The 18,683-nt window shown below is 33.4% G+C and overlaps 1 protein-coding gene across 3 annotated transcripts; it reads left to right on the forward strand.

The window, feature by feature from the left end:
- Positions 1-223: 223 nt before the first annotated feature.
- On the forward strand, positions 224-4,631 carry LOC107851083 (OVARIAN TUMOR DOMAIN-containing deubiquitinating enzyme 5). Of its 3 annotated transcripts, none has more exons than XM_016695989.2 (3): positions 224-366; positions 2,746-2,858; positions 3,511-4,631. In XM_016695989.2, the coding sequence occupies exons 2-3, from the start codon at positions 2,755-2,757 to the stop codon at positions 4,394-4,396; spliced, it is 990 nt and encodes a 329-aa protein (XP_016551475.1). In that variant the 5' UTR covers positions 224-366; positions 2,746-2,754; the 3' UTR covers positions 4,397-4,631. The 3 variants fall into 3 exon arrangements, with proteins under 3 accessions (XP_016551475.1, XP_016551476.1, XP_016551478.1); XM_016695990.2 differs by having other exon boundaries at positions 354-767; XM_016695992.2 differs by lacking the exon at positions 224-366 and adding an exon at positions 3,138-3,232.
- Positions 4,632-18,683: the final 14,052 nt, after the last annotated feature.

An 18,683-nucleotide genomic window follows, 5' to 3' on the forward strand; every position in this document is an offset into this window, starting at 1 on the left:
TGGTCCTATTAAACTCACATTAAATATTGTCATTACCTTTTGAGTTAGTTATTCATTAAGGATAAAGTTGGATAAAATATCTAATTATGTCTTGATTATTTAAAAATATTAATTATTTTGAGATAAATTTTATTTTAGTGAACATGTCGAGTAATATAAGAGGTATGGAGTACTTATAAATTAGGACGGAGTGAGTATTAGTAAAAGAAAGAGACCAAAGTGGAAGAAAAAATAAAAGTTGGGACCTGTTTCTTTTTTAAAAAAAGTTAAGGAGCATATACATCTCTACCTTTCGGACTTTCGGCTGTCGACTCCAAGTTTATCATCAGCATCCACCGCCTAGGGTTCAATTACGAAATTGGCCAGGTATTTTCTTCTTCGGCTTTTCTTTCTCCTTATTTCTTCTTTTCATTGTTTTATCTATTTATTTGTTTTTATTTTTTCAGTTATTAATTTAATTTAATTTGCCATTACAGTCTTTATTTTTTCCAGTAGGCAATAGCTATTCTATTTTCTAGTAATCAGTATGCCATATCAATTTTTGAGTCAAAATACCATTAAACCCCTGCTTCAAGTGGAGTCCAAATCCTTTTTACAGTTGCTGATTATTGAAAAAATGATTTTGATTCACATTGAAGTAGGGTGCTTAGGAGATTTACGATGAGATTTAGGACTCTTTTTTTATAACCATGGTGCCCGTGCCAGCTAGTGTGCACCTGACTAATTCCAGGGGATACTCGGTACCTTCAACCAGAAGCAAGTAACAGGTAAACTCCCTCCACCAATGCTGGAACAAATGTGATGAAATCTTCGAGTGTTTTGTCTCGGGATTTGAACATGAGACTTCATGATGCTCAACCCACTTTAATGACTACTAGGCCATACCCTTTGGTGCTATTTTTAGGACTTGTTACTGAGCCTTTTGGGGTAGTGTTGATAGTCGTAGAGATTTGCATATGAAAGAGTGCTATTTTTAGGACCTGTTACTGAGCCTTTTGGGGTAGTGTTGATAGTCGTAGAGATTTGCATATGAAAGAGGAAGCCACATAGAGGAAGCAATCACAGTGAAGTAGCGTAGCAAATATGATACTTCATTTATATGAGAAGTGAGTTCCTTATATGGAACATGCTTCCGGAGAAACTAATGCCAGAGAAAATGGATTTCTTTAGGTTCATAATTGTGAAGGATCTGCCTCTGGCTTGTATATGGTATCACAGTATCATGAAGATGATTTTTCGTACCTATCCTTGTTGCCTGATGATTAGAGCATAAAAAATACTGTGGTCTTGAAGAAATATGAAGATCCTTGATCTTGGATTATTTCGTTATAAAATCATCAATGAGGTGGAACCTTTCTTAGAAATGTTGTACATGAGACAATGGTTAAACCATATTACAATATAGGACCCAAATGAAGGTGGCATTTCGTTTGCTTCTTGGGGAGTCATTTTAACTGAGGAAAATTTAAGGAGATAAGTTAGTTAATTGGAAACAACCTCTCTACTGCACCTGAGGTAGTGGTATGGTCTGCGTACACTCTACCCTCCACAACCCCACTATGTGGGAATAAACTGGGTATGTTGTTGTTGTTGTTGTAAGTTAGTTAATTGGAGAGTAGTGTTTCATACCATAGGAGCAAGAGCAGTTGGAGGACCGCTCCTTGTGGGGTCTTATTGGTCAATAGAAAAGAAAGAAATTAGAGAATCTTTGAATGAATTGAATACCTGTTGAGTGTAGCTCTATTTATTTTTTGTATTTTTTGTATAGCGGAAAAATTCCAGCTTGTTGACTGTTTGCTTGATTCTGTGGGTCATTTAAAGCTTCTGCAATGCGCTACTGTAGTACTGTTATATTGTTGACTCCTTGGTGTTTTATGTATGAGTTTTCTCATTTAATAGAAAAATGAGTTGGAATAGAGGAGGAAAATGAGGATTATGAAGATGGCTGTTGAAAAAATGACTTGTGTGGAAGGTGAAGCTTAAATGCCAATTCTACTGTTTTCTCTATAATTGGCAGAAGTTTATAAATTTAGACTCAGAGTTCTATTGGGGCAAAGTTGTGCAGTTTTCTGATGTATTATGTTCCCATATGGCTTTAAGAGTGGATAATGAACCCAACCTAAAGGTGCAACTCAATCATATTAATGATCATGCTTTCAAGCCTGCAAAACAAATTAAGACTGTTGCATTTCCCCGTGTAATTTTAAATTTTCACTGGCTATTGAGCATCTGGTAAGGTGTTGTTGGTTGGTGTGAATAAAGAAGGAAAGTTCTTTTTTTCTTCCTTTGAGATAAAGAGGGAAGAAATTCTTGGAATCTGCTAACGACTGTTTGAAACTCATTTTCCCAAACACTTGAGATTTGGCTAGTTGAAGCTCCATCATCCATTTCTGGGTGATAGATACAAAATTTTACTGCTTCCCTGGTAGTTTGTTGATGTCCCAAAATAAAAGAGAGCTTGATTATTGATACAAATCAAAGTCTAAATATTCCCTGGTATCTTGATTTTCTGGGCGATTCAGCACTTATTCAACTAATAGTGACCATGTTGATGGACATCTATTATCTAAGCAATAATCATAACAAAAACAATAGTTGTTATTATTACTAATCTATTTATTTTCATTAATAAATTATCTATTTGTTTTCTTTTCAGTTTGATGTCGACCTTTTATTCATTATGATTGATTTGTAAAATCTTGCCATTTATATGGGGATGCTTATTTGATGTTCATATTGTTTCAGGGTTTTGAAATGGAGGATACACCTAAAGCAGAAGATCAGTTGCCTGAGGGGGCCTCAGAAAGCGCGCCTCAAAAGATACCAGAAAGCCTCGAGGAGATGCTTTCTAGGCATAGGTACTTTATAAGGCCCTGAGGAGACATTTGGCCTTTGGTTTGCTCTCCCCTTTAATAATCTCTACATAACCCTCCACATGATTATTACATTGTTCGACTTGTAAGACCAGCATACTCTACTTGTATCCCTAGCTCTTTTATATGGAAATTCTCTCAACTTTGTACGCAGTTGCTCTTATTGCTTAAAATATGAGCATATGGAAGGATTACCAACCTTCTATAATGCTGATCCACAAAAAGAACTGGAAGTTTTTCTAATTATAGAAATGAATATTACAGGCACTACTAATTAGGATTGGAAGTCTATATGAGAAGATAGCTTATAACAGGCTTTTTGGATCATGCACAGGCTTTCAATTTTTGACCTGTGATAGGTAATCGTGTTTACCAATATCGCAGATGGCTTGTAACAAGGTTTGCAGTTATTGAATGTCTAAGCATTAATTGTGAAGCACTTGCTTAATTTATCGCATCAAATTAGACTATGGGAGCTTAATGTGTCACTTCAAATAGATATCTCATATGTGACGACAGGTCAAACTAAAAAAAAATTCTCTTTTACTAGGTGTAATCCGTTGGAGATAGATTCAACTGTTCATTTTTTTCGAATCCTTGGAATTTCTTTATTGAGATGTCATATCGATGTATGCAGGAAAGAAATCTCTCAGCTACAGGACAAAGAAATTGGTATGAAAAAGGCGGCCGCTAAAGGCAGCAAAGCTGAACAGAAAGCTAAGAAGAAACAAGTGGACGAAGAAGTATCTAAACTTTCTGCAAAGCTAAAAGAAAGGCATGCTGGGGAACTTGCTTCTTTAGGTTACAGTGGTGGTAGTAATAATGATAATGGGAAGGAAAAAGGGAGTCTTGATACATTGGTGAAGGCCATTGCTGGGGTTTCTGTCAGTAGTCAAAATGACCATTCAAAGCCCAGCAAGAGTGTGAAAAGACGTGAGAAAAGAGCTCAACAAGAGGCAGCCAGAGAGCAGAGAATACAAGAAGAACAGAGTAATATCATAAGTGATCGGGTTATTGAGAATGAAAAGCTAGAAAGAAAGCTTGAGCCCCTTGGATTGACTGTTAACGAAATAAAGCCTGATGGACACTGTCTCTATCGAGCTGTGGAGAATCAGTTAGCCATTCTCACCGGCGGTTCATCTCCTTATACATATCTTGAACTGCGACAGATGGTGGCAGCTTACATGAGGAAACATGCAACTGACTTTCTCCCTTTTTTCCTCTCTGAGAATGCAGAAGGGGGAGAATCAGATGATTCTCTGGTGGAAAGATTCGAGAATTACTGTAGAGAAGTGGAGTCAACTGCTGCATGGGGAGGACAACTTGAGCTTGGTGCTCTAACTCACGTCTTAAATAAACATATAATGATATTCTCAGGGTCATTTCCTGATGTAGAGATGGGAAAGGAATACAAATCCGGCAGTGGCTCTGGCTATTCAGCTTCCAGTATAATGCTATCTTACCACAAGCATGCTTTTGGGCTTGGAGAGCACTATAACTCACTTATTCCAAGTTCAGCCTGATAGGTTTGACTTATATTATGTGGAACATGATAGCTCAATGGATATCATGCTTTACAACAAACCGATCTAGCAACAGATCCATTTGTGTCATAAGTCACTAGAGTCCAATGCATTGTCTTTCTACAATGCTATAGGAGGACCAAATCCTAACGTTATGGATTTGGTTTTCTGTTTTGTTATAACTCATATTTCTTTCTTTCGTATTCCAAATTAAGAGTTACTGTCTTTTCCGGTACACCCTTTCATTCTCATTTTTTTTGCTTGGTGGGTTATCATGCTTGGTTGCAATGACTCGATATGCTAGACTGCTATTTTCTCATATTTCTATCCCTATCAAAAACTCGAGCAATACTTTGCCTATTAACTATTTATATATCCCTACAAGTTGTGGTAGAATACCAAGAATTTTCTGCGGCTTCCTCGTTTCCAATTTGTTGAATTGTGGTACCTATGCTTTTTACTTGCTGACATCTTGGCCATGTGAACACGCAAGTATATCTCTACTTGATTCCTGTTCCAGTTAAAGGTGGCTGGTTTATTAACCAGCATTCTACCGAAGAGTGTTAGAACATGAAACTAGGTATACCTCCTTTTTTGGCACCCGCCTTTTATCCTTTTATATCTTGAGGCAAGGGGAATTTACAAAGGAAGAAGTTAGCAGGGGAGCAGGGGATCTAAGGCGTAAACTAAGGTTAACATTAGTCTTTTCTTATCCTTTTCCGATAAGGGTTGGTATGTATTTTTGAATTCTGTAAATTGTGATATATTTCCAGTCCTTGATTTGTTTCAACTAGTACGTGGACCTTATTACCTCATGTTATTATTTTACGACACGTAATAATTTGGTCTAAAAGTTTCTTTAACAAATAGACCTTATTACCTCATGTTATTAATTTACGACACGTAATAATTTGGTCTAAAAGTTTCTTTAACAAATAGAGCTGAAGTTTTACTCATTGATCTTTGCCAGAACGGTTGCTTGCGTAGGGAGGCATAAGAAGGTTCATCATAAGAAATAAGTAAAAGAAACAATGAAAGAGTTGGTTCTCCAAGATCCCAACAAATGGTTAAAGCTGTAATTCTTTTGTTGGGAAGAAACTAGCTTCTTGGCAAAATGCCTTAGGTTGACAATCACCTACGTTTCAAGATCCAAATTTGAATTGGTTTATGATTTTTGTAGGAGAATACTATATAGTGTTAGCAGAAAACCACCAATAGATATGTCAAGATTCAACTTCGAGTTGGTTCAATCCAAGTCCGGTACTACTAAATTTCCTACCGCCGGTCCAACAAAGAAGCCTAATAGACCTCTGCCCGCCCCCTTGATCAAGATGTAGATAGTGTGTGCGTGCTTTCACACACGAAGATCGTCGAATCGTGGTATGCATGCTTGACTTCGATTGTTGGTGTTGTATGTATGCTTATGTATGCTTGACTTCAGTTGTTGGTGCTAGAATAAGTAGAAGTATATTATGGCAGGGTTACACACATAAATATAAATATTCTTCTTGTGTGTATACGGTTGGGGTGTACATAGGTTGATTTGGTTTGGTTGGGTTGTTTATTAAAAAAATTACTAAACTAATTATGTCGGTTTATTCAATCTATGAATCAAATCAAACGAGTTAATAGCTCAAATGGTCACTCAATTATGTAATTTTATCCTAGAAAGTCACTCAACTTTAATCTTTACCTCAAAAGTCACTCAACTATGAATTTTTATCTCAGAAAGTTACTCAACTTTGACTTTTACTTCAAAAGTCACTCAACTATCACATTTTTACTCAGAAAGTAACTCAACCTATTTAATTATTTTTTAAAAAATAGAATTTGCTTATGTGGAATTTCTAGTAAAAAATAAAATTTTAAAAAATAAAAAGTATACCTTTTTATCCTTATACCCCTAAATTAATATTTCTCCCTCCTCTTTCTCATTTTTCTTCTCCTTCTCATTTTCTTCTCATAAGTTTTTCATAACTCTAACATTTATGGTATAATCTAGAAATTAAGAATTATAATTATGCAAAATGAAATTACTATTATATTTTATCTTTATATTTTATTTTTCTTGTCTTTAAAAAGGAAAAAAAGGAAAAACAATAGGAAAAAAGAAGAAAAAATAAAATAAACTAAAATATCGTGCACTTTCTTTTTTCTCGTTTTTAATACTTTATAAGTTTATTTTATTTTTCTTCTTTTGCCATCTCTTTATTTTAATTTTTTTAAAGAAAAAATTAAAATAAAATGCAAATATAAAATTTAATAGTAATTTCATTTCATATAATTTTAATTGTCAGTTCCTAGATTATAATGTATGGTTTATGAAAAAATTTATGGGAAGAAAGTGAAAAGAAGAAGAAAAATGAAAGAGAAAAAAGAGAAAAAGGAAAGTGCACGATATTTTAGTTTATTTTCTTTTTTCTTTTTTTCCCTATTGTTTTTATTTTTTTCCTTTTCAAAGACAAAAAAAATAAAATGCAAAGATAAAATATAATAGTAATTTCATTTTGTATAATTATAATTCTTAATATCTAGATTATACTGTATGTTAGAGTTATGAAAAATTTATGGGAAGAAAGTGAAAAGAAGAAGAAAACTGAGAAAGAGGAGGGAGAAATATTAATTGGGGGAATAAGGATAAAACAGTCATTAAAGGAATACTTTTTATTTTTTAGAATTTTATTTTTAAATAAAAATTCCATATAAGCAAATTCTATTTTTAAAAAAAATTAAATAGTTTGAGTGACTTTTTCAGTAAAAATGTAATAGTTGAGTGACTTTTGAAGTAAAGAACAAAGTTGAGTGACTTTCTGAGATAAAAATTCATAGTTGAGTGACTTTTGAGGTTAAGACCAAAATTAAGTGACTTTCTAGGATAAAATTTCATAGTTGAGTGACCATATGAGTTATTAACTCCAAATTAAACCAACATAATGTCGTTTTTTTGGTTTGACTTTTAGTAGATTCCGTGTTTTCGATTCTTTTGATTTCATCGTTTATTATAATTACACTATAAATGAAAGTGTAATTGAATTATACAAGCTTTAAAAAAAATCGAACAATTGAAAAATCAAGAAACTACTAACAAATTAGAAAGCAAATACTAGCAAAAACATAATATATTTAAAAGAGTATTCTTTTTTCTCGAATCTAAAATAAAAAAACTTCTCAAAGGATCTATTGTTTGTACTGCAATGCCGAAGTTTTGTGGATTCCCAACCGGAGTGGCAAAAGATCCAATATTTGCACATAATATATCTAAAATATTCTTAAAAATATTTATAAAGTAGATTATAATTATATTTTCTATGTATTAAATAATTAAAATTATATATGTATTATGGTGATTTGGTTTGAGTTTGTTTTTTTTGTTAATGCCAAATTAAATCAAGAAAAATTATTTTTTTTCTAACACCAAACCAACCAAACCAAACCACACGTCAAATTATTGTTTTGATTTGACTTGAGATAGTTTAACCTGTACAACCCTCCATATAACACAATGAGATACAATATAATTACAAAAAGATATACATCTATCCTCGGATGTGACCTGCGATTTGCCAAAAAAAATGAGGTAACTACAAAAGAAAGATATTATGCCCTCTATAATTGGACAGATGAAAATTGGACTTTCAAGGTATCAACCAACATTTTTCGCCCCATTGAGCCAATTTTCTCTGAGAATCTATTGATGATAAGGAATAATTAGTACCCATTTTATTTTTCACTTGTCACACATGTGAATTATTTTGTAATGTATATATATTGATAATTTGACCTGTGCTGTTTCTTGTTGTGTCACTACTCTAAAGTAGGAGAATCACTAAAGTTTCATTTTTGATACCTCATCCAGCATCTCGAACAACATGTAGTAAAGATTTCTTCTTTATTTGCCATATGCTCCAGCATATGAGCGTCATTTGGCATAGCTTTAATTAAATGTAAAACTAATTATGAGTGTGCTTCATTTTGGACTACATAACTAGTCATTTATTTTTTCAACTAATCTAGAATCACACAACAAATATTACTTCCTATCAAGACTTTTTCCCCTTTACTATGATTCGAACCTTCACTCAATCAAGGGAAAAGCGATCCTATCAATCTTAACAAATCGATCTCTTTAATAAGCGTGAAGACACCTCGAAGTAAGCGTTCCTGTCCAACAAGCAACATAAAAAACTAATACTCCGTCCGTTTCAATTACTTGGCACATGTTGACTTGACATACCCTTTAAGAAATTTTAATTAGAGGTGTATTTTACCATATTAACCTTATTGATTTTGCTTGAGACTCTAAATTTCAATACTGCTACTACTTTATATAGTTATTTAATTTAAAGATAGTATGAGGAAAATGTTATAGAACCCAGTTGATTTGCGCAAATGAAAAAATAAATCGATCAAAATATCTACTTTAGACATAGGAGTTAGGTAACACGAAACAAAAATACTAGACGATAAGAAAAGTAAGAAAATAGGCATGCAAAGAAATACTAAACAATGAAAAACACCGATATATATAGATATGTGCATACTATGCAGTAAAGGAAAGAGGACAAAATATACAAAATGAGTTTCACCTCAACCTGGTAAGGTCAGTACAAGAGCCATTAAATTAAAAAGAGAGTATTATACAAAGTCAAATATACATCATAATCTCATAATATACAAATAAGACATTCAATTATAGCAGAAAGGAGGAGGATCAACTCTAGATTCTAAAAGTTCATCCTATCTCTGAACAATAGCACAACCCGAGGATGTCGTCAACGATAGTGACTCATACTCGAATCTGCATGAAAAAGATATAGAAGTGTAGTATAAGTATCAAAAAATGAATACTCAATAGGCATCATATGCTAATAGAGCTAAATTACAGTAAAGAATAAAAAAGTAGGAAAATATAAACCAAAGTTAGTAATAAAAGACAAAAACAAAAATAATAGATTGTACCACATAGACGAGATATATATAAGATAAATAACTCAAAAGCGGAAGTAAAAGTCTAACTATACCCTACTAGGCCCCATAAGACCAACAGACACACACTAGGAAGAATAAACCCATTCGAGCCCCCATAAACACGGTCAGTAAAAAGAAAGAATAATACTAAAGTAAGGACGAAATATGAAAATAATGAACACAAATGATCTAGAATATAGGCCACACATACTTGATGCTCCCTTTTTTCAGTCATAACCCCCCTTCTATCGATATTCACCAGTTTTTCAATTTAGATCAATAATAATAATGATAATAAATGCCAAACTCAAATCGGAACTAAGATAATGATATTATGATAGTAAATACCAAACTCAACGTGAAACTGATAAATAATAATAAATATACATATGTTAGACTTAAATTAAATTGAAACTGTAAAGAAATTCTCATTATTTATATCTGTACATCAAACTCGAATTTAAACTCATAACCTAAGCCTTAGTATCCGTATACCAAAGTTTAAGCCTACCCCAGATCCGTTTATTCATAAATTCCAATACATAAGTAGTCAGATCCATGGAAGAGAAGTAGATTTCAATTAATACGCCAAAACATGAGATTTAAGGCCTATTACTACTCAACCTGGATAACAAAGTTAAAAAGGCTCATTAAAATGAATAAGTATGCCTAAAACTCAAGGGTTAGTCCAAGAATGAGGATAAAGGTCATTTATGGAAAAAGGAAACTATTTTAGGCATTCTATCTTATGAAAGGGTCAGTGGGTCTAACTGTAAACTCCAAAAATTCAAGCCAAGATTAGAACTATGCTTTAAGTGCATGTAGAATAAAATTTTATGTTTTGATAGTATTAGAAGTGATTTAGTCATGTATTAATACCACAAGTAACTCCTAGCTCATTGCCAAGTCAAAACCTTCATTACCAATTGATTTTAAAGTATCTTGCTGTAGTCAACTTTAAACGAGCATAACTCCTAGATTCTGAAGTATTTTTAAGCTCAAGACCCACCAAATGATAGATATTTGAATTATATTTTCAATTCATTCAGTTTTTCCTTAATAATATATCAGAGTAAAAAATTATGCTTAGTTTATCAAAGGGTGTCTGTTTGCAAGAGTATGACGGCTTGGGTGATGAATCATCACGAACCGTCACACCTATGATGATCCGTCAGGGAAAGCCATTAGGACTAAGCAGAAAGATAAAAAATTGGTCATTTTGTAAAGGTTCAAATGACAGTTAGTTAAGGGATTAATGGTTCGTCACATGAATCGTCAGCCTAAACTGTTCTGCACTGTTATAATATTCTCAAAGGGGTTATTTGATCGTTTCTCACTCTTTTAACACCAAAAATATGTCGTTTAAGTTACCCAAGGGATTTATAGTAATTATAAAACACCGTCAAGTCTCCCAACCTCATTATTCACTTGACACTTAGAAAACTTAGAGAGAAGAGACAATTTTTCTCCTTCAAGCAAGTGCTAGGGTTCTCAAACTTCAAGCTCCAAATTTAAAAGGGTCATCAAGGTTTTCAACCTCTAGTATGTGGGAATTCATCAATGGATTTCCTTTCATCATTGATTCCCAAGTTTAACTCAGTTCTTAAAGTTTAATTCACTCTTCAAGCTTAGGATTTCCAAGAAAAAATGTGAATTCTTTTAGTTTTCAGTTTCTTACTTTGACTAAATCATGAGTACCCCCTCCCCCCCTAAATTTGAGCATCTTTGCATACTCATGATTATTACATCTCATTCTATTAAGAAAATCTTGATTTTGGGCTTGAGTTATGAAATTCCTCTTTATGTTTAGGTTATAACATTTTTATGATTAGTTGCATTCTTTGAAGATGGCGGGTTATGAACACCCGATGACTTAGGATATCATGCACTGTCAGTTGAATATTCAATTCTTTAGTTTTTGTGATTTAGAGTGCTTTCAGATAAATCATTTATGTTTTAGTTTTAGAATATCTTTATTGTTGAGAATTTTAGTATATCAGTTTACTTTTAGTTGAGAGTAGTACTTAGCACCAAAAGAACAAGGGTTCAAATAAACCAAGTCCCAAACTACATATGATGGTTAAACGGGTCCTTATTAGTTAAGAGTATCTCCCTATACCTTAGTGGGCTCATGAGTGAATTCATGTAAATCATGGTTCGTACCCTTGGCAAGGTACAAAATACCCTCCCAACTTGGGTAACAAGTTGGATTTCGTGTTGCTTACCTGGTCTATACCTGTTACAAAAACCTCCCACGGTTTAATATTAGGACTCTTTTGACCTTGTCTCCAGTCTATTCAACATCTTATAGTGTTACGAGTATATTACTTGGTCATAACATCAGTTTATAAATTTCAGTCCTATGTTCAGGTCTTCATGTCACTTTTAGCATGTTTATTTACATAGTGAAGAGCATATCTCACATTCTCAGTATATTTAAAGTAAAGACCGCATACTTTTCTTTGTGCTGTACTTTCTTATAATATACATTTGGACATTTAGCACTTCGATCACGGTTAGCTTGATGTAGCATTACTTCAACAACTCTATTTCGGTGAGTCCTCATCATTCGATAACAAGTTATCAGTATTTCATATTTTATCCATTTCATATTTAGATAGTAGAGTTAGCTGGAGGATTATCCCAGTAACTCACCTTAGTAGAGGCTTTAAGATAGGCAATAGAGGTCCAACTTTATGTTATGATAAGAGATTTTTATTTTATTTTATCATTGACATTTGGTTTGATTGTTTTCATATCATGCAGACTTTAGCTTTCGCACAATATTATTTAGTCTATACAGTATTCATAGTGTCATTCCAGGCCATGGATTATATTGGGGTTACTTGTGACTCTAAGAATCATGTTACGACTAGGGGGTAGTCTCAGATCGTGACAAACTTTATACCAGAGAGTTTTCAAAAGCCACATTAAGTAGAGTCTTGTTTATGGATGTGAAGAGTGCCACACTTATGAATGAGAGGCTATGAAATATTTTAGGAAAAACTTCACATCTTTTATATTCATATCGTGCGATAGAGTGTGAACTCTATTAAAACCCTCTTCTAACTCGTGCTATACACGTTTTCAGAAAATGCCTCCCAATAGAACTAATAGAAGGAGGAATGGAAATGGAAATGGTAATGGGAATCAACAAGCATCACCACCATCTCCAGTAAACTTTTAGAGTGAATAATTTTCCCATGCTAAATTTAAGTCTACTTTCACAACGTTAGCTCATTCCATGACCACCTAGAATAACCAGCAAGTTGTTGCACCAGTCAATCCAATAGTGAATATGGAAACAATCAGAGTTCAAGACTTCACTCGGATTAATCCTTCACTATTCTTTAGGTTTAAATATAAACAGGATCCACAGGCTTTCTTGGATAGTATTTAGAAAGTTACTAAGATCATTGTGTCACTCTAACTAAAAGCACTAATTTGGTTTCTTATTATTTGAAAGAAGTGTCTTATACCTGTTACAAGTAGTGAAAGGATAATAGATGTGCAGACACAAGATCAATAGAGTGGGATGAGTTTGTTGCATTTCTGAATACATTCTCCCCACTTGAGTTAAGGAAGGCCAAAGTGTAGGATTTCATTATTCTAAAGTATGGTAATATGAGAATGAATAAGTATTCACTTAAGTTCTCTCAGCTACCAAAATATGTTCCAACTATGGTTGCTTACTCTAGGGCCCAAATGAGTAAGTTTATGTTAGGTATTTTTGAGAATGTGGACAAAGAGTATAGGACTACAATGTTTGTCAAGGAGATAAATATCTCCGAGTTGATGGTTTATGCCCAACAGATTAAGGAGAAGAAGGAAGGAAAAATAAGATAAATATGAATAAGAGAGATAAAACAAGGAACTTTGATTATTTTTAACAAAAGTCAGGTAGTGGTAATCTCTCTCAGTTTCAACAGTGATTTTTAGCCCCATCACCATTATCTACAAGTGCTCTATGTTCCTAACCCAGGTAGGATTAGAACGGTAGATTGCCAGACTCTAAGTCTCATTTTGATGCTTCTAGTGGTCGTATGTCCCAATTCGTAAGAAGTGTAGGAAACACCATTTTGAATAATATTTGATTGGTAAGGATGGGTATTTTGGTTGTGAAAAGATGGTCATAAAATTTAATATTGTCTAATAGTCAAGAGAGGTGATAATGGTGGATGAAATACCTCTTCAGTTGCTCCAGTAGGTTACTCAAACCAGCAGGGTGCATCATCTATGAAGTTAGCAGGCAATAATAGAACAAGTTCTGTGACCTTCAAACTCTACAGGATTAAGAGAGTTCTCCTGATATAGTCACAATATTTTTACATGTCTTTCATATTCATGGCTATGTATTATTAGATCTTGGAGCCACACTTTCTTTCATGACTCCTTATATAGTGGTAAACTTTGATGTCAGTCCTGAAATCCTATTGGAGACTTTCTCAGTCTCTACTCCAATTGATAATTTTGTCATAGGTAGATAGATAAACATAAATTTCTCAAGAACAATTTCTCAGAAAGTCACCTCAGTTGATATTTTAGAGTTAGTCATGATATATTTCAATGTTATTCTTGGCATGAATGGATCTACTCTTCCTATGCCTCTATTGATTGTATAAACAGAGTAGTGCAATTTCAATTTCCAAATAATCCAGTCATAGAGTGGAAGGGTGGTACCACAGTGTCTAATCATAAATAGAGTAGTCCAATTTCAATTTCCAAATGATCCAGCCATAGAGTGGAAGGATAGTACCACAGTGTCTATTAGTCGATTTGTCTCTTACCTTAAGGCTAGAAAAATAATTTCCAAAGGGTGTATCTATCATCTTATTTGGGTTAAGGACTCAAATTCTGAAACCTCAACTCTTGAGTCAGTTCCAGTAGTTAAAGAGTTTCCAAAGTTTTTTTTGAAGATCTACCCAAATTTTCTCCTGAGTGGGAAATTACCTTTGGAATAGATCTCCTTCCAGATACCCAGCCTATCTCAATTTCACCCTATAGAAATTGCTCTAGCCAAGGTCAAGGAATTAAATGAATAGTTAAAAGATCTCCTAGACAAGGTTTTTGATAGGCCTAACATCTCTTCATGAGGTGCTCTAGTTTTTTCATACGTAAGAAAGACATTTCTCTTAAAATATGCATTGACTATCGCTAGATGAACAAGGTCACAATCAATAATAAGTATCCCATCTCTAGGATTGGTAACTTGTTCAACCAACTTTTGTCAATTGCTTCTCTAAGATTAGCCTTAGATCAGGATATTATTAGCTTAGAGTCAGAGAATGTGAAATTCCAAAAACAACCTTTAGAACTTGGTATGGCCACTTCAAACTTGTTGTTATTCCTTTTGGACTAATGAATGCTCTTACAACTTTTATGGACTTCATGAAAAATGTGTTAAAGAAGTACTTGTACATGTTCGTCATTGTCTTTGTTGATGACATCCTCATTTATCCTTGAATATAAACATACAGACCATTTAAGGATTAAATTGCAGACTTTCAAAGATCACTAGTTATTCCTTAGTTTAACAAGTGTGAATTCTGGTTGAAATCAGTATCAATCATTGGTTATATTATTTATGGTAAAGGCATTTGAGTTGATCCTCAAAGACTGAAGGAGTTAGAAATTATCCTGGACCCATCTCTCTATCATATATTAGGAGTTTTTAGGTTTATCTGGTTAATATAGACGGTTTATTAAAGGGATTTCCTCTACTGATTTTCACATGTCTAGATTGACTGTGAAGAAAGTTAAATTTCAGTGATTTAATTCATGTGAAAAGAGTTTTCAGGAGTTGAAGACTCGACTCACCACCACTTTAATTTTGTAATACCCTAAGTTTTTCAGATCTAGACTCACCATGAAGTAGGACACTAAATTAGCTTTCTAATGCCACCATTCTCTCCTTAATTAGATATCTTGACAAAAAGTTATGGCATTTTGTTTGAGGCACTATTAAACTATGAGTGGTAATAGTTCAGGCAACGGCCCATTATCAAATGTCATAAGTCATGGACTAGAATCATTACCATGGCAGTAAATTATAAATCAATTTAGCCTAATGGTGACAAGTCCATCCGACGACTCATTATTAGTCCTAATGAGTCATTAGGTGGACCCGTTGTCACAACAGAAAGAAACCACAAAATCAAGTTCTTCATAATGACTCCTTCTAATGACTCATTATGAGATTGAATGAATCGTAAGGAGGGCACTTATTGTCATAACAGTGAAGGGCCCAAGGTTTAGGTCCTCATGTCATGACTCAGGCAACGACTCGTGACCTGACATAACGAGTCGTTACTTGAGCCGTGATGAATGTAGCCCAGAAATTCTTACATATTTTAAAAAGGGATTTTTGGTCCATCTTCAGTCTTTTAACTCCTAAACCACGTCTCTTAGGATTTCCCAAGGGTGGTATATATGCCTAAAATTCCCTAAATTCCTCATTAAGTTGTAAATTTCATCAACAACAAGAAAGTGGTGATTATCTCTTCTCCAATAGCAACTAGGTTTCCTCAAGTTAAAGAAAAAATTCCAAGAAAATTCTACATGGAATTCAAGAATCAAGAGTAATCAGTCTGTGAGTATTCAATTAGGATCTCCTTCATCCTCAAGCCCAAAGTATGATTTTATTCATTAATTTTATGATCTTTATAAACTAGGGCTTTACCAAAATTGTTAGTCCAAGCTTAAATTCAAATAACCACAATCTATTTGTTATTCATAAGCATGATTTTAATGATTATTCATGGTTTCTTAGGCCCATATCTTATCATTCATGCCATTCTCAAATCCAAGTTTGTTCTAAATGATATTAGTTAAGATTTCAAGCATATGATCAAGCTATATGAGATTTATCAGTTTCAAGACTATTAAGCACTATTTATCACAATCTTGTGAATTTTAATCCATTTTAATTAATAAATCATGTTTTCATATGAAATTTAGTATTTTCACAGGCTTAGAATTATGAACCCTCGATATGTTGATTAATTCATGATTTTGTACTCATGCTATGAAATTTTCCGTTTTCTTTATTATGATCATCTTTTAATATTAATATGTTCAGTTGCATTAGTCAGAGTTGGTGCGTTATGAACACCTGATACCTAGGATTTCATGTATGTATTAATTGATATGTTTTGAGCACTTTAGATTATGCATATGTTGCTATTTTCAAGAATATTACTATACTGAACGAATATATCAGTTTTTAGTGTCGTTCAGTTGGGAATGTTACTTAGTACCGAGTGAATGAAGTGATGAAGGCTAACCTATCAGTTAGGACTAAGACCGTTGGTTGAAGTCCCTAAGTTCTATAACTATGATGCCACCATAGGTTATAAAGGGTCACCCGCTAGTTAGGACTGACACTCTAGTCCTTTAGGACATCATATTAGTGGATCCAAGCTAGCTAGTGTTGGTACTCGTGGCAAGGTACTAGCGCCCTTCCAACTGGGGCTACAGGTTGGACTCCAATTTGCTTAGATTGGGGTATGTTGGTTATTGTTAGCTCCCATAGCCCTCACTTTATGTTTTAAATTATGTTTAATTTTTAGATTATGCATGACCCTATATTCAGTTATTTAATTTGGTTCAATACATGTCTATACTTGGTCATTGCATCAGTTCATATCCCACAGTTTTAGACCTTATATTCATACATAATCCTCAGTATAGTTCTAGAACATATTTAGACTTAACTTGAGATTAAATATAATAGTCATGCTTCTACCGCATCTTAGTTTATGATTTAGAAATCTCACTATGCCTTAGAACTTTAATATACAAACATGTTTTAAATGCATATTTTAGTAAATGGCTTATATCTTTAGTTTTACAGCATGTTTTAAGTATTTTCAGGATTGGTGCATGTCTCACATACTTAGTATATTCCAATGTACTGATAGCATACCTTTTATGCCTACATTTTTCATGTGATGTAGATTCATGTGCTTACTACAGGATCATAGCCAAGTATATCATAGTATTCAACCAGTATGGGATCAGTTCTTAAATTTTGAGGACTCAAATCAGTTACAGTTCTTATACTTTATTTTCTTATTCGTATGTATTAATTTGGGATAATTAGGGTCATTTACCGACTACCCATAGTCAATATTATTAGAGGCTTCATAGATAGTTAGTTAGAATGGTTGTAATTAATTTTTTTTTTCAGAATACAAATTTTGTAACTAAACTTTCCAATAGTAAATGAATAAAAATAGTTTTTCTCATGATTATGCTTCCACTAAGTCAATTTACTTTATATATATATATATATATATATATATATTTATGCTTTAATCAGTTGCTCAAGAATTAGGCTAGTACCATGGGTTAGTCGTGTCTAATAGAGTCTTGTGGAACGGTACGAAGATGTTTGTACCTTTCTTAGAGAGGCCAAAGGGCATTTAAGAAATGTTTTCCTTCTTTCATATCTCAGATCGTGCAGTAGAGATAATCTCGAAGAAACTTATATAGATTTTTACATTCATTCATGCCAACTATACCTTATTTTTGAGATAGTAGAAACTGTCAAGCTTAAATTCCAATTGATAGAGTTTTTTGAGAGTCCCTGTAGATAATTATGAGATTGATCATGGGATTTAAAGGATCCCATCAGTGCCTTTAAGTTCCAAACTTTGAAAGAGTTCATTGCTATTTATGAAAATCATGCACTGAGACAAAGTCATATGTGCTCCCAGATACCTTTTTAGAATCCTATGACAACATGAGCTAGTGTTAGTAACATGAGCCTAGAAGTGTAGCAACAGTGAAGTAGGGGTAGTGCTTATCCAAATTTAGTATATTATGTGTCCATGCGTCTAGAAAGGTGTTATGTAGATTGTATAATAGCACTTTGAGAGAGATTTACCAGTTAAGGGGGACTTAGAGTATGCTAATGCTTTAGTCAGGATAGAGATTAGGCAGCGACCAGAAAGATAGAAAAGCTTGTAAAGGTTAAGTATGTTCATAAAATTTTGTATGGATTAGTGTTTCATGATTCCTATCCTAAAGTAGTAAGTGGGTATTAGTGCATGACAAATTGTGTGGATATCCATATTAAGTGTTAGAATCTAAGATTGAATTATTGATGATCAAGCTAATGGCAAAAAGAGTTTGGAATTATAAAAGGAAAAGGTATGTACTTGGGGTATTTTAATACTCTAGAATATTCCAAGTTAATAAGAATTTAAGTTATTAAATAATGACTATTGTAGATATTGAAAGTTAAAGAGTTGTATCTTAGAAGGAAGTACTAGCAACGGGTTTTATTATTTAAGGTATAGTCTTTCAGGAGGAGTTT

This window comes from Capsicum annuum, chromosome 12 (genome assembly GCF_002878395.1).
Source record: "Capsicum annuum cultivar UCD-10X-F1 chromosome 12, UCD10Xv1.1, whole genome shotgun sequence".
NCBI classification, from domain to species: Eukaryota; Viridiplantae; Streptophyta; class Magnoliopsida; order Solanales; family Solanaceae; genus Capsicum; species Capsicum annuum.

Excerpts from the sequence above, each read along its gene's own strand:
- LOC107851083 (XM_016695989.2), top strand. The coding sequence starts at position 2,755 with ATGGAGGATACACCTAAAGCAGAAGATCAGTTGCCTGAGGGGGCCTCA. Across the intron at positions 2,859-3,510 it reads GAGATGCTTTCTAGGCATAG|GAAAGAAATCTCTCAGCTAC; the intron begins GTACTTTATAAG and ends CGATGTATGCAG.